Genomic DNA, 25,736 nt, shown 5'->3' on the forward strand with positions numbered 1-25,736 from the left:
ACTTTGATTTTTACTTACCTAATATTGACTTCTTTTGGGGTTCTAGCCTCTCTTTCTCAGTTTGGAAGAAAACCTCTGAAGGGCTTTGCTCCCAAACTGTTGATTTTTTTTTTAAGTTAAAATTGCTTTATTAACATTCTAAGAACAGTATATCAAAACATTAATTAGTACAGCACAGAAACAAAAACAAAATTTCTAAGCTATTACAAAGCACTCTAAATAACCAAAAACTAACAAGTGTCTCAGATTCATGATGTTGCTTTCCCTATTATTTGATGAATTAACTACTGTCAGTATTGAATTCCATTTCCATAGATAAAAGCTTACACATGTAGAATTTCCATTCTTGGCCCAGGTGTTTTGTAAGAAAACAATATTCTTCTGACCATAGATATATACAAAGAAGGTGTAGAATGGTTTCTACATTTTCACTGTGCTGTCCCCATTATCCACATTGCTTCCATATTTTCCGTAATAGTGTCCTTGCCCTGGTTTATACCAAAAAGCCAAAACTGCCAACACCTTTTAAGTAGTCTCCAAAAATACCCCTTGTAATTCCCGTAAATTGTTTCTGGTAACCTCTGGTTTTGGGCATTCCTGAACATGTGTAGAATACTTGCTGTTTCACTACCATATCACCAGCTTGGACTAGTTCAGAGTTTACCCTCTCTGAACAACTTCTGCTGTGTGAGGTTCCATCTGTGTAATATTCTGAGTTGCTGATCTCTTACTTCATACTGTCTGCCCACTATTGTGACCTCTTCCTATACTGGTACCCAGTCCTTCTGACTTAGCTTTATACATTCTCTCATTTTCCAACTCTTCCACACATTCCCAATTAATTCATCTACCCTCTTACTCCACATTTCTTTATAGATCAGGTTTGCCCTGTCCCCCCTGACCCCCTGACCATTTCTTCTAGGGTACTGTATTCCTACTCAGGCCATTTTTGTGTAGTCCCTTCTTATATTTATACCATGTAGCTATTGTAGTACCAGCTAATCCCCACTCTCCAACTTGAATGCATTTCTAAGCTGCTGGAATATTTTTCCACTCCCCGAGTCCTTTTCTTTCAATAAGTGGGACTGTTTTTCTGTTTCACTCTTCTGCTGTCTCTCCATGAGAACTCCACATTACATCTCAGTTACAAATTAATCCAAATCCTCTCCAAGGGGCCTTCCTCCCATGGGTAGTTTTCTAATCTTGTAGTGTCTGTTGTACCACATCTCCAGAATCCATCCCAAGGACTTCTCTGCCTTCTCAGCATGTTCCTTGTTGTATGTCTCCATTTCTTGTAACAGATGTGCCACATCAAAGGCTAATGCGTATCTGCCCATATTAATGAGCCCCCACCCCTCCCATTGATATGGTTATTTTTTTTAATGCTCCCTTCTGCTGTGCATATCTTTAACATATGTTGGATTAACTTTAGTTCTGGTTTTCTGGCTATTGTTGAGAGGCATCTTATGACATATAAAATAAATGGCAGCACCATTTTTGATATTGCCTTTATCCTTCCAGAGATTGTTTTCAACTGCGTGACTTTTATATGCCAAACATTCATCATTATTGCCAGTATCCTTTTCAGATTTCCTTTACAGGGATCCTCCCATGTATTACCAACTACTAATCCTAAATACCTGTACTATAGTGTTTCTGTAATTGCACACTTACTCCCTCCTTGCTTCTGTCTTAGTTGAACCATGACTGCCTTGTCCATGTTACAGTTTAAGTCGGAATATTGCCCAAAGACATATATATATATATATATATATATATATATATATATATATATATATATATATAAAATCATCAACACATCCTCCATAAACAATTCTACAGTGCTGCTTATTAAGATGCAGTCATCTAGAAACATTGAGAGTGCACCGTCTCTCTCTGTTAAACTTTGTTTGTCCAGTAGTAGCTGCCTATCCTTGAAAGCTAGCTTCTCCATCACTGATGTGAAAGTGCAGGGGACAGTGGGAAACCCTGCATCATATCACTTTTTATGTCCCCTACCTAAGACAGTTCCCCATTCAAACAAATCCTAAATGTACGATTGGTGTAAAATGACTGCACTCACCTAGAGAAGGCTATCCCAAGTCCTCTTTTCTCTAGGCAGTCAAACAAGCAACTCCAGGTGATTGTATCAAATGCTGTCTTAATGTCAAGTAGCACCAGTCTTGCTCCAGTATCATCAAGTTTGTGGTTGTCCATGAATGTTGCATGCCTTTTTTTAATAGAGTTTCCTTTAACAAAACCACTGAGTGTCCTTAATTAGGCTTGGGAGTAATCTCTCTTAGCTAAGCTAGATCTTTACGTCCAAATTTATTAAGAAAATAGGCCAAAAATCACAAATTATTGGTATCTCCATGTTTTCTTTCGGTAACAACATAATTATTGCTTGGTTGAAACATTGTAACAGTTGCCCACTATGTCTTAAATAATTACATAGTTCAGCCGTTTTCTTTTCCAGAGTGTGATTTCCCCATTTATAAAATTCAGACAGGTAGCCATCTGGGCCCACAGCTTTATTGGTATTTAAGTCTGGAATAGCTACTCCCACCATCCTAGCTGTGATGTCTAGGTCTAACTATCTACTTTGCCCATCCTTTATCCTGTTTTCTCTGGCCAATCCAAAATCCTAATATGTTCTAAACCCTTGTTCAGTGTTACTATTTAAAACACTGTATATTCCCTGAAGGCTTCCCTTATTTCTGTATCTGAATTCACTCTCTGCCCTTTTGTGATCCTAAACTAACTAAGTAGCCTTTTCTCTTTTCTAGATTGAAACAACCATGCTAACCATCTTAGGTCATCCTCTCTTGTCAACCACCAAAAATCCCCTTTCTGAGCAAGCCCTGCTTCGGTCTGGAAGATATCCAAAATGTCTGTTTCCATCTTCAGTCTTTCCATATCGCTCTTTTCATCTACAGTTACACTTTCTTTACTTTATATTTTTTGTTGTTTGACTTTCAGCTGTGTTTCTTTTTCCTTAATCAGAACTTCCCCTTGTCTCTTATGTCTGCCTTTTTGTTACATTAACTCCCCCCTTAATGCCGTCTTATATCTTTCTCACCAGTCCATTCCCATTTCCTGACTATTATTTTTTCATTTCCATTTATTCCATCTGTTATGTTCTGTAACCTAATCTGCTTTTTCTTTACCTTCCATTTATAGTGTGCCCATCTCCACCTCTTAATCCTGTCTTCGTGAAAAGGTTCCCTAACTTCCATTAAAACCGTAACATGCTTTGATACTTTGAAGCCTTGTATTTCCACTTCAGCAGAATATTCTAGTCATATTTGGGGACTAGGATGAGATCTAGTCTACTATCCTGACTAAAGAGATTTCTGGAGAAAGTGGCTGCCACTTTTTGACCATAGGTTTCTCTCCAACTAACAATCCAGTTCAGCTCTTTTAGCTAATCTTTCACTGCTTTCTGTGCCCCTTGTATATGGTTCCTGTCTGCTATATAACCTATTGTTACTTGCATGTGGCACTAAATTGAAGTCGCCTATTAGAATGTCTCTTTTTACCTGCAAAAGATCTTGCTGCAATTCTCAAAAAGATGTAGTAAAAAAAAACCTCAAGATCTTCATTATTTGGTGCATAAATCTTACAAACTAACCAAGTATTCCTTTGATTATTACCTTTCCAAGTAATCTATTTTTGTGACTTATTTTTAATCTTTTCATGTTACTTTGTACAGATTTATGGAATAACATTATAACTTGATCACTACCCCCCCACACACACACTTTATGATTAGCATTAATATGTGAAAAGTTACCTGATTTAAATGTATTTTAACCTCATTTCCTGTAAACAAGTTACATGACAATATATCCCCTCTAATTTCTGAAGGATCCCCCTCCTTCATACAGGATGTGAACTTCTCCATGCGTTCCATACAACCAACCCTTAGCCACTCTCTTGATTCTGTATCCCCTTCACTCAAGTATGGTGCTGTTCATTGCGAGTCTGACACCCTCTCAAAAATGTTTTACCCCCCCTGTCATCCCCAAGCTGAGGGAGAAGGAGAAAAACTGCACCCTCTTTAGGACTCCCAAAGCACCTATGCCTGATCCATTAACAGAGAAACCTGAAAGGAAGAGTAACTATCACTAATTTATTATAAACACCCCTACTCCTGGGAGGTTGTTAGAATGTGTATTTTCCTTGATCCTTACCTTCTCACTAAGTGATATTGTAGAACAGTCCCTATACTATTTATTCTTCATTCCTCTGGGATAGAAAACACTATGCCACCTAAATGTTATGTCCTTACCTTTCCATGATGCCTTCTCTCTATCTTCTGGAAATTGTCTACCTGGATATAAGGGATACGGAAGCAAATCGTAAATGGGCAAAACAAAAATAGAAAAACAGACATTATAAACTATCTTATATTCCCTTATCACTAGTTTGAAGATGAGAAGTCCTCATCCAGTTAGAAGAAAGTATAAGTGTTAATCAAAACACCCAGTAAAGCTCAATCACATATTTAACTTGTGTTAAGCTGTCTGACCCATGGCATTTAGTGGTATTAGGAATCTAGTTCTGCAAGAGAAAGAAGAAAAAACCCACTACCAGAAAGTATGTAAGAAAGACACCAGTGAATACCCAGTGTTCAACCACACACTGTGTAAGAAAGACACCAGTGAATACCCAGTGTTCAACAAACACACACTGTGTAAGAAAGACACCAGTGAATACCCAGTGTTCAACAAACACACACTGTGTAAGAAAGACACCAGTGAATACCCAGTGTTCAACAAACACACACTGTGTAAGAAAGACACCAGTGAATACCCAGTGTTCAACAAACACACACTGTGTAAGAAAGACACCAGTGAATACCCAGTGTTCAACAAACACACACTGTGTAAGAAAGACACCAGTGAATACCCAGTGTTCAACAAACACACACTATGTAAGAAAGACACCAGTGAATACCCAGTGTTCAACAAACACACACTGTGTAAGAAAGACACCAGTGAATACCCAGTGTTCAACAAACACACACTGTGTAAGAAAGACACCAGTGAATACCCAGTGTTCAACAAACACACACTGTGTAAGAAAGACACCAGTGAATACCCAGTGTTCAACAAACACACACTGTGTAAGAAAGACACCAGTGAATACCCAGTGTTCAACAAACACACACTGTGTAAGAAAGACACCAGTGAATACCCAGTGTTCAACAAACACACACTGTGTAAGAAAGACACCAGTGAATACCCAGTGTTCAACAAACACACACTGTGTAAGAAAGACACCAGTGAATACCCAGTGTTCAACAAACACACACTATGTAAGAAAGACACCAGTGAATACCCAGTGTTCAACAAACACACACTGTGTAAGAAAGACACCAGTGAATACCCAGTGTTCAACAAACACACACTATGTAAGAAAGACACCAGTGAATACCCAGTGTTCAACAAACACACACTGTGTAAGAAAGACACCAGTGAATACCCAGTGTTCAACAAACACACACTATGTAAGAAAGACACCAGTGAATACCCAGTGTTCAACAAACACACACTATGTAAGAAAGACACCAGTGAATACCCAGTGTTCAACAAACACACACTGTGTAAGAAAGACACCAGTGAATACCCAGTGTTCAACAAACACACACTGTCTTACTGGCATAGTAGTGCCCTGCTGCCATCCCTCTGACAATCTATCAAAGCTCAGAGCTCCTTCCACTACCTTTCTGTGGGTGTGAAGGGCCAATCACCTGCAAATTTTGGACTGCCTTTGAAACCCACAGGTAGGATCCTTTCAGTTTTCTAGTGCCATAATAAGAGAAAGATCTCTTGGAAGACTGCTCCTCTCTCTGGATTCCTTCATTTATTCAACTCAGATGAGCAGCCCTTTTTGGTTTTATTTCCTCCCGTTGCCTTTCTCTATCAGTGCTTGTATTGTGTAGTCTCTTGATATGCTTGTTTTTCCTCAATGAAACATTGTATATAATGTGAGTTTTATTTCACTTACAGTATAAGAGTTTTGCTGTTTATTTTAAACTAATTCTTACTTTTTGCGGAGGTTTTACCCTTATAATGTGTTTCATGGCCATTGTTGAGAATTAATTGAGTTTCTGTGCTAAGGCCATTTTAGTGCAGTTACTGTTATTGACTTGTGCTTCCAGAAACAGTTTAATTGTGGCTGTTATTTCTGTTGATTAAAAGCTTCTTTTGAAAGTTTTGACAGGAAAACCTACTGCTTTTGCAATTTTTTGGTCTTGTTTGAGGTGATTGAGTAGATTTACAACATTTTAAACTATTTTTTCAATTAACTCTTGATTTTGGTGGCATTTTATATGCAAATCACTTCTAACAGGAATTTTTCATATGTTTATACTTATTTTTTGTCTAAGGCTATTCTTCACTGTTTCTATTCATGTAAGGATGAAACTAACCCTAACTTATTAAAACTGGAGGCTTTTGTGACATGTATTTTGTTCTTTGAGCTGGGTTACTGAATTTGCTATCTTTTTACTTCGGGCAGTATTCAGTGGGGTATCCCTGTAGAAATAGAGTTTAGATTGCTGTTTAGAAGGGGAATACTGGGTTTTGTCCATTTTTACTGGGGTGACCATGTAGCCAGTATTTGGTATTGATCTGGCTACATTTTTGTCCTCTGACTTGATGGACTCAGCTACAGTACCCCCACCACCGCCATTACCACCATCTACCCATTGTGCATCTAAAAACATAGAAATAAATAGAAAAATATATATGACTCAGCCTATGGCTTGTGACTGCAGTAGCCTTGGGCAGGCAATGGGATCACTTGCCTTCTATTACCTCCAGGTTCCCTGCTGTGGTGTTGGAACCAAAGCTGTGCATGACATGAGGGTTAGACACATCCACAAAGGCTATACCATTGATTGCTTCAGGTATGGGAAAACCAAACCCTTTATGTGCAGGGTAAGTCAGGGGTGCAGAATCTCTTGACAGTTTTGACATGTATCCCCCCACGCGTTCTACCGCTAGAATAGTACATACAAAAAAGAAACAGTAGATTCACCATGTTGTAGGGTAGAAGTCTTGGACTGTTTCTCTGTCTGAGATGGCGGCTATGGCTAGATCCATTGTTCAGGCAGTTAATTATGAGGTGCATACCCAGGTTATGAGTAATGCCAGTCCTTCCATCACCCTTTAATCATTTAAGGTTCTTAATTTTGAATGGGATCTGGTGTCTGATGTTTCAGAACTGTTAGACTTTAATCAGTCAATTTCTTCCAAGGATGAACAGGCTCAGAAACACAAATAGATGCTTTATTTTTCTCAGTTGCCAGCTACATGTAAGAATGTATTCAGTTAGGAACGGTCTTCAGCTGCCCAAGAGATCAGCAGGATTCATGAGCTTTTTGGAGGATGAGGCCCTGGACATGGAAACCTTTGCTCCATTGATCCCAGCATTGGAGGATGTTTTTAAGAAAGCTTGTAATTCTCCTCTGGTTAGTGAGGCACTGCATAAAAAAGTGTTTAGGAAATGCAGGATATGCTCAGTCATACCTGGTCTCCAAGTCTCCTTACTTGTAAATTCTGTTTCTGTGTTACCTGTGACCTCTTCTAATAAAAAGACTTTGTCTTCTTCAAATCCAGTCCCTTCAGATTAACTAGACAAATGGCTAGTAACTCACTGAAAGAAGATGGCTCACTCTGGCACAGTAGCTTTCAAAATGTTTAACTACCAGTGTTTTATGTGGAAGTTTGTGTTGAGGCATATGTATAGTTTAGATGAGTTCACTGTATCGTTACCTTCTGAACAAAAATTTATGTCAAAGTTATTGATGTCCTTCATTATCACCTGCAGTATTCTTCACTCGTGAGATATTCTACCAAGGATAGATGAATGTCTGGCCAGCATACCAAAGCCTTTATATCTTCCAGGTGCAGTATATCAGAAATATGTCCTATGTGCAAGGCGTAAGGAACATATGTGACATATGAGCACTTAATCCTCAGAACTTCTTTGCTAACAGTCAGACCGCAGCCTTTAAATTCGGTCTGCATGCAGTTCACTGACTTGGTTCAGTTACCAAGCCTTCTAAAGATAAGTGCCCCATTAGGGTCTCTTTCTTCCTTTCATTTTTTTCTTTTTTTTACTTTAGTTTGCATGTTATCCAGGAAGGGAAAATGTGAGTGTGGGAGACAGATGCCCCATAAGGATAGACACATAAAGTGCCTTTTTTGTTTGGGTGCTATACACAGCCATTCACAGTGTAAGATTTTCCAGGTGTTTATCCCTAAGACACTTTGTTTTCATCTGTTGTCTCTTTCTGTTTGTTTGAAGAACCAGTGGTTGAAGCTTTGGGTTCAGGGTACCATGGCTGAATCTGCCCTCCCCGATGTTCAGAGTCTGCTTAAGAAGAAAGGCAAAAAGGGGAATACTGATCCTGCTGCTCATCAGTCTCCACCAGATATCTCCCATTGAGTTGGATGAAGAGCCCAAGGACCATATGGTGCCAATGCCAGCTCTCTCTGCGGCGACCCACTTGGAGGCAGAAACTGAGCTCTCTTTCCAGGTCTGCTGAGGCTGTACCTATGTCTGGTGGTAAGAGGTGCCTGGTGCCCTTATTGAATCTAGGCAGGGATCTGAGCCTTCTAGACTTGTTAAAGCTGATCCCCCATTGAAAATGAAGAAGAATACTAAGCATGTGGCCCCTCTGGCTAAGGATCCTGTGAAGGCTGCCAGCCCAGCTAGATAGAATTTTGTAAATAATCCTGTGTCATTTGTAAATATTAATATGATCCACAGGCTTGTTTTACACATGTAAGAGAACTACATGTTATGATTAAACTATATGTTATGTGCTGAGCTTCAAAAATGTAACCACAGTGCACTCTTCTGGAGAAGAGCAGAAATGTATATGGACTATATGCCTGTGCAAATGTATATTTTCATAGTAGAAGTTGGGACATACAGAGTTAACTTGCAAACTCTGAGAAAATAAGTAAAGAGTTTTACGATCTGCTATCAAGTTGGTTTATCTCAGCTTAGAGACAAGATGTCTATGCTAGGGGCTTCTTTCTTTTGTCTGGAAACCGAGGTAATTACAGGATGTTCTTCGTGTTTCACTGTTGCAGTCATTACATTTGGGTAATCCTGCTGGCAGGTTGCCCTCAGTTGGCCTGAATTCCAAAGTCTTGGGTCCTGCGTCGGTGCTGTCTCCTCTATCATGACATCAGGTTGTCAGGGGTATAAAACATGCAGCCGACGCCATTTTCTTTAGTCTTTCTTGCTGCGCGGTGCCCGAAGCATAAGCAGTTTCCCAAGTGCCAGTCGGCCGACTCCTGAGATTTTCACGTTCGAGTTTCAAATCCAAAGTTTTCATTAAAGTTAAGTACCCCGTTGGGGAAACTTTTTTCTTGTTTCAGACCAATGTCAGAAAAAGTTAATAATTATATGAGATTTTCGTGTTCGAGTTTCAGATCCGAAGTCTTCATTAAAGCTAAGTACCCCATTGGGGAAACTTTTTTCTTGCTTCAGACCGATGTCAGAAAACGTTAGTAATTGTATTTCTTGTGGAAAGCAAATACCTCATAAGGACTTTCATTCTTACTGTATTCCTTGCCTAGGCCCTGACCACGACGTTTCAAGTTGTCGGTTTTGTGCTAGATTTAACCAATGCACTGTTAAGCATCAGTATGATTTTGCATTAAACTATTTTGGGCGCAGATTTAATTATAAAATGTCGTCGGATAGCCATCTGACTACCGAAGTTCACAAAAAATCAAAGAAAAAGTAAAGGATAGACAACCGAGGCCCAAAACAGACAACAAAGCTTCTCCTAAGCCAGTCGCCGGTTCGCCCGTTCTCAGTGAGGTGCTTTTGCAGCCCCTGACACCCGCTACTTTAAAGTCGCAGGCCACTACCGACTCCCACGTGGAGTCGGAGCCTTTGACACTATTCCCTCAGATGGGTCGGGAGCCACTGAGCAGGCACCGGCTTCTGAGGGTGTATTCAGACCTAAACATCTTTACATTAAACTGACTTCAGCTTCAAAGGCAAAGACTAAAGCACCTTCAAAGACAAAGAAGCAAACTCAAGAGCCACATGAACAGGCCTCCATGCCCAAAAAAACAGATGCTCAAAATGGCTGAAGACTTGATTACCTTGATCAGGGGTTCCCATCCCCCTCCTGATAAGAGGCCTAGGCAAGAGACAGACTATGAATCTTCAGATCAGGTCTATTTCTTCTGATTCCTCTTCTGATCAGGAATATTCACTTCCCCCATGAGGATTTTGATGCTGAAGAATCTATTCCTTCAGCTTCTCCTCCTGAGGACTTTTCTTTTGGGGAAACCTTGCATACCATGAGGGAGCATTTCCACTGGGAGAGCCAAGATTTTTCAGAATCTAAAAAGAGGCTCAGGGACTTCCTTTTACTACCTCAACACAGGCCTCTAGCCATTCCACCTGTGTTAGACATTGTAGATAATGTGTTTTCAGAGTCTAGTCTGACCCCTGTCTCCTTACCTCCAGCTACTCTTGGCTATAAGGGCCTTAAACTGTCAGTTTCATATGCTCAAATATCAGCAACATGTCATGACATTGCTTAAACAGAAAATGTTGTTAAACTCTGAATGTGCAGAAAACAAGGAAATGCAGTATTTATTGCATGCAGCTGAACAAGTGGGAAAGCATGCTTTGCAATGTGGTTTTGATTCTCTGGAGGCCTCCTGCAAGCCCGCAGTTACGGGTTCTGTAATTAGGAGGCATGCTTCATTAAAGGAAAAAAATCTGTCTGATCATGTCAAAGTTAAATTATTAGATGCACCTTTACAGCATGATACTTTGTTTGGTGTTAAGGCAGAAGAGGTGTTAAAGAAAATGGAGGACAAAGCTAAATCTATGCAAACTGTCAAAAGATTTTTTTACAAGTACAGCCACCTAGGTTTAGTAGACACTGGCTACAAAGAATTGGTCCTTTCCAGTATCAGAAAGACCCCAAAGGGGCAGATCCAGATGCCCTAGAGGTAGATCCCAGGCGCAAGGTTCATACAGGTCAAAGCAATGGGGTGCTTCTACCTCCAAAAGTGGAGAAGACAAATCACAACCATACAGGAAACAGTCCCAATGACTTCTCCCTGCCTGCACCAAGCACTTATCTTCTGGCAGCACCCTTAGGGGGAAAAATAGCTCTTTTCTCTCAAAATTGGCACATTATAACCCAGGACAAGTGGGTTCTAAACATAGTATCACAAGGCTACAAGTTTCACTTCCATACCCTGCCAAAGGCAAATAGTTGGTCAGATCTGCCAAAAAATCAATGGGCAGAGGCACAAAAACAAGTGTCATCCCTCATGGACTTGGGGGCTATTCAACAAGTACCACAGCAAGAGTAGGGACAAGGATTTTACTCAAGACTGTTCTTGGTACCCAGAAAGGACAATTCTAAACACATTCCTGGATATACCAAAATTCAAAATGTTGACCTTGCAGCAGCTTCTGCCCATGTTGGGCAAAAAGGCTTGGCTCGTGACTTTAGACCTAAAAGAGGCATACCTGCATGTTCCAATCAGGCAGTCGTGCAGAAGATACCTCAGATTCAAGGCTGGCTCAATGCATTACCAGTTCTCTGCACTGCCGTTTGGCTTATCTACTGCGCCCAGGGTCTTTACAAAATGCCTGGCACCAATAATTGCTTTCTGCAGACAAAGAGGAATACAAATATTTCCTTACTTGGACGACTGCCTAATTCAAGCAGAGAACAAGGACAGTCTACTACAGCATCTGGTGTTTGTGAAAAGACTTTTAACATGCCTAGGGTACACAGTCAATGAAAAGAAATCAAAACTAGTACCCTCTCAAGAGATAATATTCCTGGGTGCAAGCTTAAATACAACTGCCCAGATGGCTTATCTCACACCAGACAAACAAAGGCAACTGACTACCTATTTCAACAGATTGGCAACAAAGGCCCAGTTATCTGCAAGAAAAATTCCGCAGGCTTTGGGCTTCATGGCATCCTATATCCTACTAATTCCATATGCAAGACTGCATATGAGGAAACTTCAGTGGTACCTAAAAAGTGTCTGGACGCAACATTGTCATAGCCTGGAAACAATGATTACTCTCATTCCCTGTCTGCAACAGGAGTTTCGATGGTGGGCGAAGGCTTGTCACCAAAACAAGGGACAGCCATTCACATTACCCCCAGCCCGGCAGAACCTAACAACGGATGCATCAGAGTATGCCTGGGGGGCCCACATGGCAGGAAGATGCATTCAGGGCACCTGGGCCACATACCAAATGCATCTATATATCAATCAAAAAGAGATGCTAGCTGTTCAAAATGCCCTGACAGCCTTCAAGGACCTACTTCATCAGGGGCAACTACTGATAAAGACAGACTACACCATGGTCATGTGGTATATAAACAAGCAGGGGGGCACACATTCTTATCCCCTTTGCAGACTAGCCATGGCTTTGTGGGACACAGCATTGACTTACCAAAGTTCATCTGCAGGCACAATTCCTGCCAGGAAAGGAAAACCCTCTGGCAGACGAACTAAGCAGAAACCTCATGGATCCCCACGAGTGGCAGCTGGATCCACAAGTCTTCAGCATGATAACAAGGAAATGGGGTTGCCCGGACATAGATCTATTTGCCTCCCCTCACAACTACCAACTAAAAAGATTCTGCACAAGGACTTATCACAGACAAGCATGGAAAGTGGACGCTTTATCGTTCAACTGGAAAAACCTATCAGTATATGCCTTTCCTCCACTGCCTTTCCTCCCCAAGGTACTCCTAAAGGTCAGACAGGAGAAACCAAAGATGATACTGATTGCCCCAGACTGGCCCTGCCAGTACTGGTATCCGATCTTAAGGAACTTGGCTCAATGCACAGCCTGGACCTTACCTCAAATACCTCATCTACTGTCCCAACAAAACAATCATATCCTGCACAGCCAACTGAGGACTCTAAACCTAGCAGCATGGCGGATAATGTAGCCATACAAAGCACACCTCTCAGTAAAGCTGTGATGGATGTCATTTTGGAAGCCAGAAGGCCTAGTACTAGGAAATCTTATGCTGGAAAATGGAAGAGATTTTGTGCTTGGAACCAGGCACAAGGAGCTGATACAGCTCTACCATATATTCCTCAGATTTTGCAATACTTAACTGAGATGCTGGACAAAGGCCTATCTTTTTCATCAATTAAAATTCATGCCTCTGCCATTTCGGCTCATTGCAATACAGTGCCACCAATCTTTTCTCATCCTTTATTAAGGCAGTACCTCAGAGGAGCCAAAAATGTAAGGCCTCCAAGGACATTGCCAATACCTGCATGGGACTTCAGTTATGTCTTGGAAAAACTCACCCTACCTCCATTTGAGCCAGCTGCTACTGCTGATATAAAGTTTTTATCTGGGAAAACAGCTCTGCTCTTAGCAATAACTTCTGCAAGATGAGTGTCAGAGCTGCAGGCACTCATGGCTGTGGAAACTTTTATCATTTTTTATCCAGACAGGATCTCTCTGAGGACAAACCCAACATTTATGCCTAAGGTGGTGTCCATTGTGGCCCTTAACCAAACTATTCATTTGCCAACGTTTTATCCAAATCCACAGAACAAGGGGGAGAGAATTCTGCATTCTTTGGATGTACACAGACAGCTTAGATTCTATTTGGACAAAACTAAAGTTTTCAGGAAGACAGAGCTATTACTAGTGGCATATGCTGCAGGATCACAAGGAAAGGCTATCTCCAAGCAGACTATTTCAAAGTGGATAGGCCACTGCATTAGTTTCTGCTATTAACAGCATGGCAAGCCAGTGCCTAAGGGCATTAGGCCACATTCAACAGGGCTGCAGCCACTTCAGCAGCCTTTCTCAGGGGAGTACCAACTAAAGACATTTTAGAGGCTGCTACTTGGAGTTCAGTGCACACCTTTACAAAGCATTATCATCTGCCACTTTACTCTAAATCCAGGGCAGGCTTTGCCACTGCAGTTCTGCGGAGCCTCATAGCCACTCCTAATGCTGTCCAGCTCCAGCCTCCCAACCATAGCTTTGGGACTCTACCCAAATGTAATGACTGCAACAGTGAAACACGAAGAACATAGTACAGTTGTGTACACTTACCATAAATGTAGATGTTTGAGTGTATTCACTGTTGCAGTCCAGGTTACCCTCCTGCCCATCCCCCTTTCATTCTACAGTTTATCTTTCCTTCTCTATCTTCTACAACCTATGTGGTGTATTTGCTTGTAAATGAAGGTAAAGTTTATATTGATGCATGTATATAGATATTTATATATATAACATTGCTACCTTTTTGGGGGCACCTGACATCGGGGGCAAGAAAAACTAAAGAAAATGGCATCGGCTGCATGTTTTATACCCCTGATGACCTGAAGTCATGGAAGAGGAGACCGCACCGACACAGGACCTAAGACTTTGGAATTCAGGCCGACTGAGGGCAACCTGCCAGCAGGATTACCCAAATGTAGTAACTGCAACAGTGAATACACTCAAACATGTACATTTATGGTAAGTGTACACAACTGTACTTTTCCAAGGTAATTGTTTTATGACTTCCAGTTTCGGGCAAGCTTCTAAGAGATAAGTGTCAGCTTCTAAGAGATAAGTATTTTTCATAGAGACATGTTAAATTCTGTTGGTATCTGTTTAGTCTGGGAACTAGATATAAGTGTCAAAAAGTGATGTCATGTAACTAACCCAGCAGTAATGTGTATTATTAACTTAAGAACCATTTCAGAGAGAAAGTCTGTGCATTTAAACATCTCTTCATCACTTCTTATCTATATCTGCCTGGCTCTGTAAGTAAGATATTTTGGGCATAGTATCTCTTAGCGATAGATAGGAATATGGCAAGAGTAGTCTAGATGTTTTCTGTATTTATGTAAGACTGTTCTGCAATTTTGTTTTAAAATATTTCCTGTGATTCTGAACTCTGCTCTCACTGTGTTGAGTTAATGAGTATTGTCTTGTGCTTTTATTAGTTATTATTAAATATATTTAAACCTTTTAATTGTGGCTGGTTTTGTATAGAAATATATTAGCTCTTAGAGTACTTGCATACGTATTTGGTGATAGTGTACAAGTACTCTAAGAGTACTTGCATACGTATTTGGTGATAGTGTACAAGCCACTTCAATAACCTTCAAGCTTTAGTCACACTTACTATTTGGATAATAGTAACATTACACAGTAGAATTGGTCACCCTTTGGGAAGGGCCTTTTAGTAGCTGATAAGAGTGGTTGGTGGCAGGTGGTACTACCGTATAGTCTGGGCAGAAGGGGGCATAGCTAGAGAACCTGTGCCATCTTTCCTTGGGAGTGTCTGTGTGTATATAAATCAAATCTCAGTCTGTGTGTGTCAGCTACTTGGGCAGGGACACGAAGCACTGGTTGGACAGAGAGGGTGCCAGAGGTTTTGACCGGACCACTCAGCTGAGATCTTAACCCTATACCTTTGCCAGTGGGGAGTCTTATTGGGGATCTGGAGAGAGAGAGGGAGAAACTAGCCCCAGACTTGACTGTGATCTCTGTATGCTCTTAAGGAAAATTGTACTTTACTGTGTGTGTACTTGTCATCCTCCCAGTGTGCACGTCCCTCATTGGTGTTAGTGGTGAGGATTGAGGCTCCTTAATTACTGGGCCAGTGCAGAGGCATCACAGATCCCCACAAAGAATGGCAGGAATTTACTCTGCAGCTTTTCAATTCTGTTGTGGCTCTTAAGCCCCTCAAAGATTATCTGTTCCTGATCCTGCTAGTCTTCCACTCCTTCCAAACATCCTAGGGACTCTGATTCCTTTGATGAAGAGTTAGACTCTGGTGAGGAGTTATTGGTTTACTCTTCTCTTCTCTTCTCTTCTCTTGTCCTGGAGTATAAAGAAGAGTCACTTTCTCCTGACTTCTCTATGAAGGAATTGTCCTTTGGGGATACATTGGTTCATAAGATGGAACATTTTAAGTGGGACTGTTCCCAGGTTTCTCATATTCAAAGAAGGTAATATGAACTTTTGCAAGTAGATTCTCCTTGGCTTTCTGAGTTTCTTAGGCCCTGATTCTCAGCCTCCTGCCCCTAAGAAACCAAACAGGTTCTATAAAGTCCGTGAAGCTCAAACGTTTTTGTATAAAAGCACTTCCTCTAGCCTGCTGCTATTTCTGTAGCCACTAATAAATCATCCAGGCTGCTGTCCTCTTCTAAGCTTTTACCATCTGCTAAGGACAGCTGCGCCATCGGCAGTTATGGTAAAAAAAAAAAAAAGTATAAAAAGTATATACCTCTGCTACCTTTTTCTTGGTTGCACCTCCAGGCACTGCCTGAATGCATCAAGGTCAAAGTTATTAGACTTCCTCTTAGACAATCAGAACCTGCTTGGCACTGATGCTGCTCAATTGTTGAAGACTCTTCAGTTTAAAGGTAAAGTTATACAGGATTTGTAACAAATCTTTGTATTTCCTGTTCATAAGCTTCAGAGAAATTATACATCTAAGCTTTTCTTTGTTCATAGGCAGCCTAAACAGCCTTCTAGGGGTGAGTGGTTCTGGGAAAGTTTTTCCTGGATAAGCCTTCTCAGGGATCTAAGGATAAAAAAAGCTTCCTTTTCCTGACAAATATGCTTCTATTTGACATTCAGCCACTTCTACCTCTCAGCCAGATTCCACAGTCCCAAAGGTCGACTTTTTCTTTTCCTGTTTGGCAACAGATAACCATGGATGTTTGGGTGCTTTCCATTATCCAAAATGGTTATTTTATGGTCTGGAATACCCTTTCTCCATTCTCTGGCCTTCCTCTGTCTCCTCCTTGTCACTTCCCACATTTCTCTTTAATTCCTCAGGATCTGGTGGTATAGGGAATCACCCAGCCTGTCCCTTTGTCTCAGCAAGGAACAGGATTTTATTCCAGGATGTTTCTGGTTCCCAGGAAGGAGGGGTTGTGGAAACCCATTCCAGACCTGTCCTTTCTCAACATCTTCCTCAAGTTTTCCTCTTTCAAGATGTTCGCTCTTCAGACACTTTTCCTTCTGTTGCTTCCTCAAGCATTTCTGATATCACTGGAATTGAAGGACACTTACTATCACATTCCTATTCATCCTGTCTTCAAGAAGTTTTTATGTTTCTCTGTCCGGCCCCTGTAGTGGACTTCTGCAGACTACAGGGAATTCAAATATTCATTTACTTGGATGCCCTTTTGATTCAAGCTGCCTCTCAGCAGCTCAGGATCTGCACTTCACATGCTTCTCGCACTTCTTCTATGCAGTGTGGAGTTTACCCTCAATCTCAAAAAGTCTGTGTTGACCACCTGTCAGAACCAAGTGTTTCTGGGTTGCAGGATTATGACCATACCATTGTTGGCTTGCCTCCTGAATCTAAGGTCCTCTCTTTAACTGCTTATTTCCAGTCCCTTTTACCTCTTCCAGTCATTCCTGCAAAAGAATTTCTGCAAGCTGTGGGGTACATGGCATCCAACATTCCAATGGTTCCCTTTGCCAAGCTCCATATGAGAAAATTTCAATGGTATCTCAAGTCGGTTTGGCTCCAACACTGCCTTCCTCTGAAGTATCTTGTTCCTCTCATGCATTATTTCAAACTTGAGTGCTACTGATGGATTCACCAGATTTCCCTGAATCCAGGTGTCTTTTCAGGTTCCTCTCCCTACTCAGGAGATGTACACAGTTGTTTCTGATTAAGGTTAGGAAGCTTCCTCCAACAACCTCAAAGTCTAGGATATTTGATCCCATCAACAACTGGCAGGCCATGTCAACATCAAGAGGATGAGCATTCTACTTTTAGCTCTCCAGTCCTTTCACTCCCTTTGGGGTCTGGGTCCCCTAAATGTTTTAAAAACAATACAACAGTTATGTATGTGGTACATTAACAAACAAGGGGGCTCAAAAGTCTTATTTTCTGTGCAAGTTGACTCTTCAGGCTTGGGATTTTGCACAATCTTGTGCCAGACTTTTTGAGCATTTCTAGAACAAATCCTCACAAATGGATGCTTCACATGGAGGTGTTTAAGGACATTGTTCATTGGTGGGGTACTCCTCAAGTACATCTGTTTGCCTCCCCTCCAATCAGACAACTTCCCCATGACTGTTCAAGAGTGCCAAGCCCTCTGACTTGAGAAGTGGACACCATGTCTTTTTTTGGAAGGGGGTTTTTCTGCATGCCTAGCCACTTCTTCCTCTGCTACCAATTGTCATGTGGGATAGGCCCAAAATCTTGCTGATAACTCCCTTTTGGCCTTGACAGCACTTGTTCTTCCTTCAGTTTCATCAGGCCAGGGGCAGTCATCACAAGTTACCTCACAGGATGGATCCTCTCACACACGATAAGGGATCTGTCATTCACCCTCACTTGCCCACAGTTTAGTTGACACTTTGATGATTGTGTTTTGATTCCTTTTAGACACCAATATTCTGAGGACTTGCTTCAGATTTTGCAGGAAGATAGAAAACCTACTACTAGAAAATTCTATGTAACTAAATGGAAGAGGTTTTCTGTTTAGTGTCTCAAGCATGACCTGGTCAGCTTTTTTTGGGTATTCCTATGGTCCTTTTTTTTATCTGTGTGAGTTGCTCAGATCTGACTTGGCATATTCATCTTTTACAGTTCGTTTGTCAGGCGTTTCTGCTTTTTCTAGTTTTGAAGTTGAACAATTTCTGAAAGGTGTCTGTCATATTCCAATAAAGCTTATTCCTCCTTCTTGGCACCTTAATCTTGTTGAGAAATTGATTCAGTCCCCTTTTGAAGTTGCAATTTCATCTTCCCTGCAGCATTGTACTTCGAGGACTGGATTATTGGTGGCTCTTACTTCTGGCAAGAGTAAAAAACAAAAGGAACTCACAAAGTGATGTAAACATAAGTTTTAATAGCAAAGCTTTTGAGATAAAACTTATCTTCAGTACTTAAAATCATACTAAAACACATTTTTATATGTACATCACATGAACAAGTTCAAACCAATAGACACATAGCAACAGTAAAATAATTAAAATAAACAATTGTTTGTTTCATGGCAAAAGAGACCTCTGAAGAACAGGTTTTAAACTCACAGTATCATTCAGCCCAGGGCGCACATCTGCTTGAAAGTAATTAATCTATATATATATATATATATATATATATATATATATATATATATATATATATATATTCAACATTTTCAGTATTCAACACAATAGCCCCTCTTCTTTCAATGTTTTTTATAATCCTAAATGTAAAACTATGTGTTTTATCTGAGCTTATGATATGTTTAGCTGGGTCTATGACAGTTCACCGAAAATTTCTGACATAGGGTCCAAATCGCCGAAAATAGTACTGACAGTGTATATGTCCTTTTCCCCCACTGTAGTGCGATCACGGAGTGAGAATATTAATGTGGAGGGGGGTGTGGGGGGTGTAGCCCCCCATTTACTCAGGTTATAAACTACTTACGTACCCTTTTAATAGGGACTGGACAATATAAAACAATACTAGACAATTTTAAACTGTACTGGGTGGGGGGGCTACGCCCCCACACCCCCCCATTCGGGGACTGTGCCCTCCACCCCCCTTACTTTAATATTCTCACTCTGATATCGCACTACAGTTGGGGAAAAGGGCATATATACTGTCAGTACTATTTTCGGCGCTTTGGAACCTATGTCAGAAATTTGCGGCGAAATGACACTGATCTGTTTAGCTAAGGCGATACTATTAATAATAGATTAATTACTTTCAAGCAGATGTGCCCCCTGAGCTGAATGATGCTTTGAGTTTAAAACCTGTTTTTAAGAGAAGGTCTCTTCTTCCATGAAACAAACACTCAACTGTTTATTTTAATTTTATTGTTGTTGCATGTCTATTGAATTTGTTCATGTTGTGTATATATGAAAACGTGTTTTAGTATCATTTTAAGCACTAAAGAAGAGTTTTATCTCTAAAGCTTTGCTATTAAACTTATTTTTACATCTTTTTTTGAGTTTCTTTAGCTTTTTATTCTTGGACTGTTTTGTTTGAAATGCTATACTGGGTGTTTAACAGTTTTTTTTTCTGCCAAGAGGATCTCTGAACTTCAAGCATTCGTGGCAGTTCCACCTTTTTTGTTTTTTCACAAGGACAGGGTGTCCCTTCGTACCAGTTCTTCTTTTATGCCCAAGGTGTTTAATGATTTGTTCTTGAGTCGGTCCTTTCATCTTACTTCTTTTTCCCCTTCTCCACAGAATCCTAGTGAGAGGTTCTTCCCACCTGCAGTTTACATAGATAGCTCAGATATTACTTAGGAAAGATAAAACATACCAGGAAATGTAAACATCTCATTGTTTCCTTTCATGCCTGGAAATTGAGTTTGTGGAATCTAAGCAAACTATCTCCTCTTGAATTTTTTAATGCCATTTCTACTAGCTATTCTTTTCATGGCAAGCAGCCTTTCTCTTCTGTTTGTGCTCATTCTACCAGGGAAGTGGCCTCTTCTTCTGCTTTTCAAGAGTCTGGATACTAGATCCATCTTGGAAGCTGCTACTTGGTCTTCCGTCCACAATTTTACCAAACATTACAAGTTGGATGTCATTTCTAGGGCCAGGGTGGATTTTACCAGGGCCACTCTTCACAGGTTTTGGAGGGCTCTTCTGTAGTTTCTTCCTCCCCTATTTTTCAGTAGCTTTTGTACTCCCTCATGAGTGAAGAATACTGCAGTAGTGATACGGAAAGATATAGTACAGTTGTGTAAAATCTTACCATAACATTAAATGTCCTACTGTTCACTGTTGTAGTATTCTGTCCCTCCTTCCTACCCCTTGTTATTTTTGTTGCTTTATTTCTGGTTGAGGGGTCTTTTCTTTACCCTTTTCTCCTTCTTTTTCCCTTCCTGTGTTTACGTTATTGTTTTCCTGTGGGGTTGTACTGAATCTTTTGGAACACTTTAGTTCTGAAGATTAGATGCTCGAACATCACATATGTACTTTATGCGTTGAACATGGGACAAATGACTGATGTACAGAGCATGAAAGGTGTAAAAGCTTTGGTATGCTGGCCAGATGTTCGACTGTCCTTGACAGGATATCCCAAGAGTGAAGAATACTGCAACACTGCAAAGTAGGACATCTACTGTTATGGTAAGGTCTTGCACAACTGTACTTTCCTAGTGCTTCCCAAGTGTCAAAACATGCTTTGAAAAGTGCTTTGGAAGGTGATGATACTATAACTAGAAGTACATCATCATCTGTGGTGCTACAGAGATGTGCTTGGTTGCAAAGCCAGAAATTTTTATGAGCTAAAAAATAAGTTATGAATGATCCGCTTGAGTCTGACTGTGTGTTTGGTTTAGCAGCTTATCAGATTCTTAAACACTGGCATGACAGAGGTAAAGTGATGCTAGAGGTGTCAAAAATGTTTCATACTTTTGTTTTCTTCCTAGAAGTAGGATAATTTTCTTCAGCCAACCAAACAGAATTCCCAGCTGAACAAAAAAACAAGACACTAAAAGGAAATGGCAGGGCAAGAACTCTGCCAAACCTAACAAGAGGGGTTCATTTCCCAAAACGGATAATTCTCCTTCCAGTTTATGACTGTGCTAAGGTACAGTGCCCATCTTTCTTATGTTCCCTTCTGGTTGCCACATCTTAAAAGTTATCTCTCAACAAGGTGGTTTGCAACTTCAAGTGTCTCTCATTATGAGGAACGTACCTTATTTGGGGTCTTAAAGTGTTTATGTTCCTCAAAGTTCCACATTGAAAGGGTCTGACACACATTCTGTGTTACGAATTTTTTAACTGATATCCGTGGCAAATACAAATTAATCATATTCATTCACTAAAATATCTTTTTTTTAAGTAGAACCAGTATATTTTAACCATCTTATGACCTTCCTAATTGAAGTTGTTAGTATGCCATTAGTATGTGTTCCACATTTTGCCCATTTGTTCCACATTATGAGGGGTGGTTTTTCTCATTTTGGGAATGGAAGGTTGAGAGCTATGGTGGTTTGACTGTCGGTGATTTCCAACAAATGGGTGCTTGATATTGGTGGTGGTGAGAGCTACAAGTGGCAGTAGAATGAACATCCACCTCTGTTCAAGAGGTCTTCTACCTCACCTGCCAAACTAGACTCTGTTATTCCCTCCTATTCTCTGATAAATGCTGGACTCAGGAGTCATAGAACAGGTCCCTCCTGCAGAAAGAAAGAGAGGTCTCTTCTTTGGAATTTTCCTGGTTCCCAAAAAAGAGCTGTTGTGGAGAGACTGCTGTTGGATCTTTCCTTTCTGAATACTTTTCCCAAGGTCTCCATGTTCAAAATGCTCACTCTGCAGACAGTGCTTTCTCTTTTGCTGGACCACTGCTCTATGGTGACCCCAGAATTGAAGGATTCATATCATCATGTCCCCATTGCTCATGACTTCATATGATATCCGAGATTTATTGTGTCTGGTTTGCACTGTCAGTTGTCTAATTGCCCTTTGGATTATCTGTTGCACCTTGAGCATTTATCATATGCTTTGCCCAGTTAGTGGCCCACTGCCAGACTGTAGGCATTCATATTTTTTCTTTACTTAGATGACTTGCTGATCTGTTCAGAGTCTGCTTCCAAGTGTTTGGAATCACTACAGTAGGTCTTGACCTTACCCCACCAGCTAGGGTTCAAGTTGATCCTCATGCTGTTCTGTCTGACACTTTCGCAAAGACTAGTTCTTACCAGACTGTGTTTCTGGAATTCTCCATGATGAATGTTGCCTTGGCAAGAGAATTCCTTAAAATTCTTAGACTGAAGGCATCCATGATTCTCATACCACCACTGGTGGTATACATTATTTAGAAATTGAAAATACATCATTATAAATCATTGATAAATTAGATTAAATGTAGTCATGTATAGTTATATTATGTGAGCAATAATGCCCAAAAGGGTGTGTGTTATTGTGTAAATAACGCATCCTCAGTGCTGTTCTGAGGCCCAACACCATAGTCAGGGGGCCTCTAAACTCTTGACAGGGTGTTATTTACAAAGTAACACACAACCTGGATGGCACTATTGTGCTTAGAGAATGGGCTGTCTGCTAAATCTATTTTGTGTTTTTTTTTTTTGGGGGGGGGGGTTATTACTATATATATTTTCAATAATTTGGATGTAAAATATTTGTCCTTCCATTTCACTGTTGCGGTATTCATAACATTAGGAATCCCCTGCATAGGGTATATCAAAGCTTTAGGTTGCTTTAAGGTACACCGTATGTCACACATATGCTCCTTGCATAGTGTAGGGCATAAAGATGACTTCTGAATGTACCATCCTTAGAATTTCTTTGCTGCCAGTCTGAATGCCATCTTTTGATAGTTGGTCTGAACACCTACATTTTTTTGTTAGGTTCACCGAGCCGTTGCAGATAAGTGCCTGTTGGGGTTCCTTTTTTACTTGTCTTTTTGTTGTTTGTGGGGTTACATGTCATCCAAGACAGGTAAATGCCAGTGTAGGAGATAGATTCCCCATAACGATTGCCACAAACAGTGTCTGATTTGCCTTGGCACCTTGCACAACCATATGTCCTGTTCTATCTGTCAGGATTTTGTACCTAAAACTTTGCATAGTAGACTTTCTTCTTTGGGGCACTATCTTGAGAATCAGTGACTTAAACTTCTTGCAAAAGATATGATGGAGGAAACGTCATGCCACAAGGGACAGCTGTTAGGGAAGAAGAAGGGAAGATGAAGGCCAAGAAGCCCAGGCCGGAATCTTCTGCTGTTCAGTCTGTGCTGGAAATTTCTCCCAAGGTGAGTGAATGCCCAGAGGTTAGCCCAACTTTGTTGTTGGATTCCTCTGCCATGACTGGGTTGGAGACTGGTGGGAATCCGTCTTTAAGCACATCTGAGAAGGCTTTGCAGACATCCGTTTCAGATCAGGATTGATCATTTTTGTGGGATCTAGGGGTGTTCCATAGATTTTAGTCCGAGAAGAAATCCCTACTACTATTATTGAATGCCATACGAGGTCAGAGCCTTTCTCTCCTAAGGATCCATTGAGTGGGTGACAGGCTTTCACTCAGAGTTTGTTTGGTGCTTTGATGGCATTGAAACCTCCTCAGGGTTTTTCTGTTCCAGATTCCCCTTGGTCTTCAACTCCCCTTAAAAGACCCAGGGAACAGGATTCCTCTGAGGAGGAGCTGGATTCCAGTGAGGAATCCCTTGCTTATTCTTCTCAAATTCCTTCTCCTTTGGACTGTGGGTCAGAGGAAGAGGAATCTACCAGTCCTGATACTCCCTTTAAAGATATTTCTTTTGAGGACACAATCACCAGGATGATGGAGTTCTTTAAATGGGATTGTGCTCAGGTCTGTGAGATTCATAAGAAGTGCTTACCAATCGTTTTAAAGCATTGTTTGCCTTAAAGCTTTTATATACCCTTCTAGCCATGCTGCTTTTCCTTCAGTTTTTGACTTGCATGAATGTTTTTGTGATGAGGGATTACTTTTTCCACTATATGTGCTCTGGCTTTTGAGTCTCTTTCACAACTACTTTATGCATTTCTGAAAGATACTATGAAAAGTGGCAGCAGTGTCTAAGGGGGACTGAAGTTGTATAAGTTATGCATAATACCACATATGTGAGAGACACTAAAAGTGTTTGATAAATACATTGTAGAACAAAGGAAAAAGAAAAAAGAAGGTGAAGGGGGAGTCAATAAAAATGAAGTTCATCAGTTCAGAGTGCAGCAAGAGTTACAGTAAAATCCACAATAGTATCATATTTGAGTCTGGATTTGTAGGAGGAAGAAACCAAGCTTCAAGATTTTTGGGGGGAGTGGGGGTCATATGGCCAAAGGGCAAAATATTGAGAGAGAGGGAGTTTTTGTTTTTGGTTGGAGGGGGATCATGCGTAACTGATGCATTAAACAGACTCTGTTAGAAATAAGTGGTTTAAGAAATTGTTCAGTCATACAGATGTCTCTCTCAGCATAATTTATTATAACAGAGCAGGTTGTTTTAGTGATAGTAATAGGAGATTATTTTTTGCAAGCTCATTTGTGATGTGCAGAAGTTAACTAATGGTAGTAAGCAGAAAAGTATTTATGATGTATATACACTGCTTATTGCATTATATTAATTTGCCATTTTTTCTGTCTTTCTTTTTCAGTGCTTCGACCCAGGCCTTCTGTTTTTCAAGAAAATGTTCCATACTGTGATACTCCACCACAAAAGACATAATCATAGACAGTGCGCTGGGTGACAGAATAATAATGCAAGACAGGATGGAATAAAGAATCTGTGGACAAAATGCAGCATTGAAGAATAATTTTTCAAAAACTTTTCAAGCATACATCTTAGCATCTAAGCACAACAATTCTGGGCAAAGCCAAAAATAATGGGGGATAAAGGTCAAAATCAGTGACAGATTTTAGATTGTGCTATTATTTGCTCTTACACACTTCGAAATGTTTTGCATTCGCATGCATTTTCTGGGGAGTATAAAGCCTGAAACTCGTATGTCTCTCATTATTTAGTGACTCAATCCTCAATGATTTGCCAGAAAACTGTAAATTTTATGAGGAACCGACAAATGCGAGACAAAAATTCTGGACAGTTGAGACAGGTTTTAAAGTTTTATTTATTTATTTATTTTACCTTAATATAGGACAAATTGTCAGCTGTCAGACCTCACTTTGGAATGGGGAAAAAACAAAAATGGTGCTTGCATGTGAGTAACTGATGTATTAATGTCCAGAGTCATTAATGCAAAGAAAAAAATCTGGCCTTTA

The 25,736-nt window shown here is 40.4% G+C and overlaps 1 protein-coding gene across 2 annotated transcripts in view; it reads left to right on the plus strand.

Annotated features, from left to right (window-relative positions):
* LYRM7 (LYR motif containing 7) overlaps positions 1-25,462 on the plus strand; it is a 262,162-nt gene extending 236,700 nt beyond the window's left edge. For both annotated transcript variants that reach the window (XM_044060811.1, XM_044060812.1), the window contains exon 5: positions 25,115-25,462. In XM_044060811.1, the coding sequence (XP_043916746.1) occupies positions 25,115-25,185 (71 nt within the window). In that variant the 3' untranslated portion in view covers positions 25,186-25,462. The remainder of the gene's footprint in view (positions 1-25,114) is intronic.
* Positions 25,463-25,736: the final 274 nt, after the last annotated feature.

The sequence above is a fragment of the Protopterus annectens genome, chromosome 2.part0 (assembly GCF_019279795.1).
Source record: "Protopterus annectens isolate FY-2018-M chromosome 2.part0, PAN1.0, whole genome shotgun sequence".
Classification (NCBI taxonomy): domain Eukaryota; kingdom Metazoa; phylum Chordata; order Ceratodontiformes; family Protopteridae; genus Protopterus; species Protopterus annectens.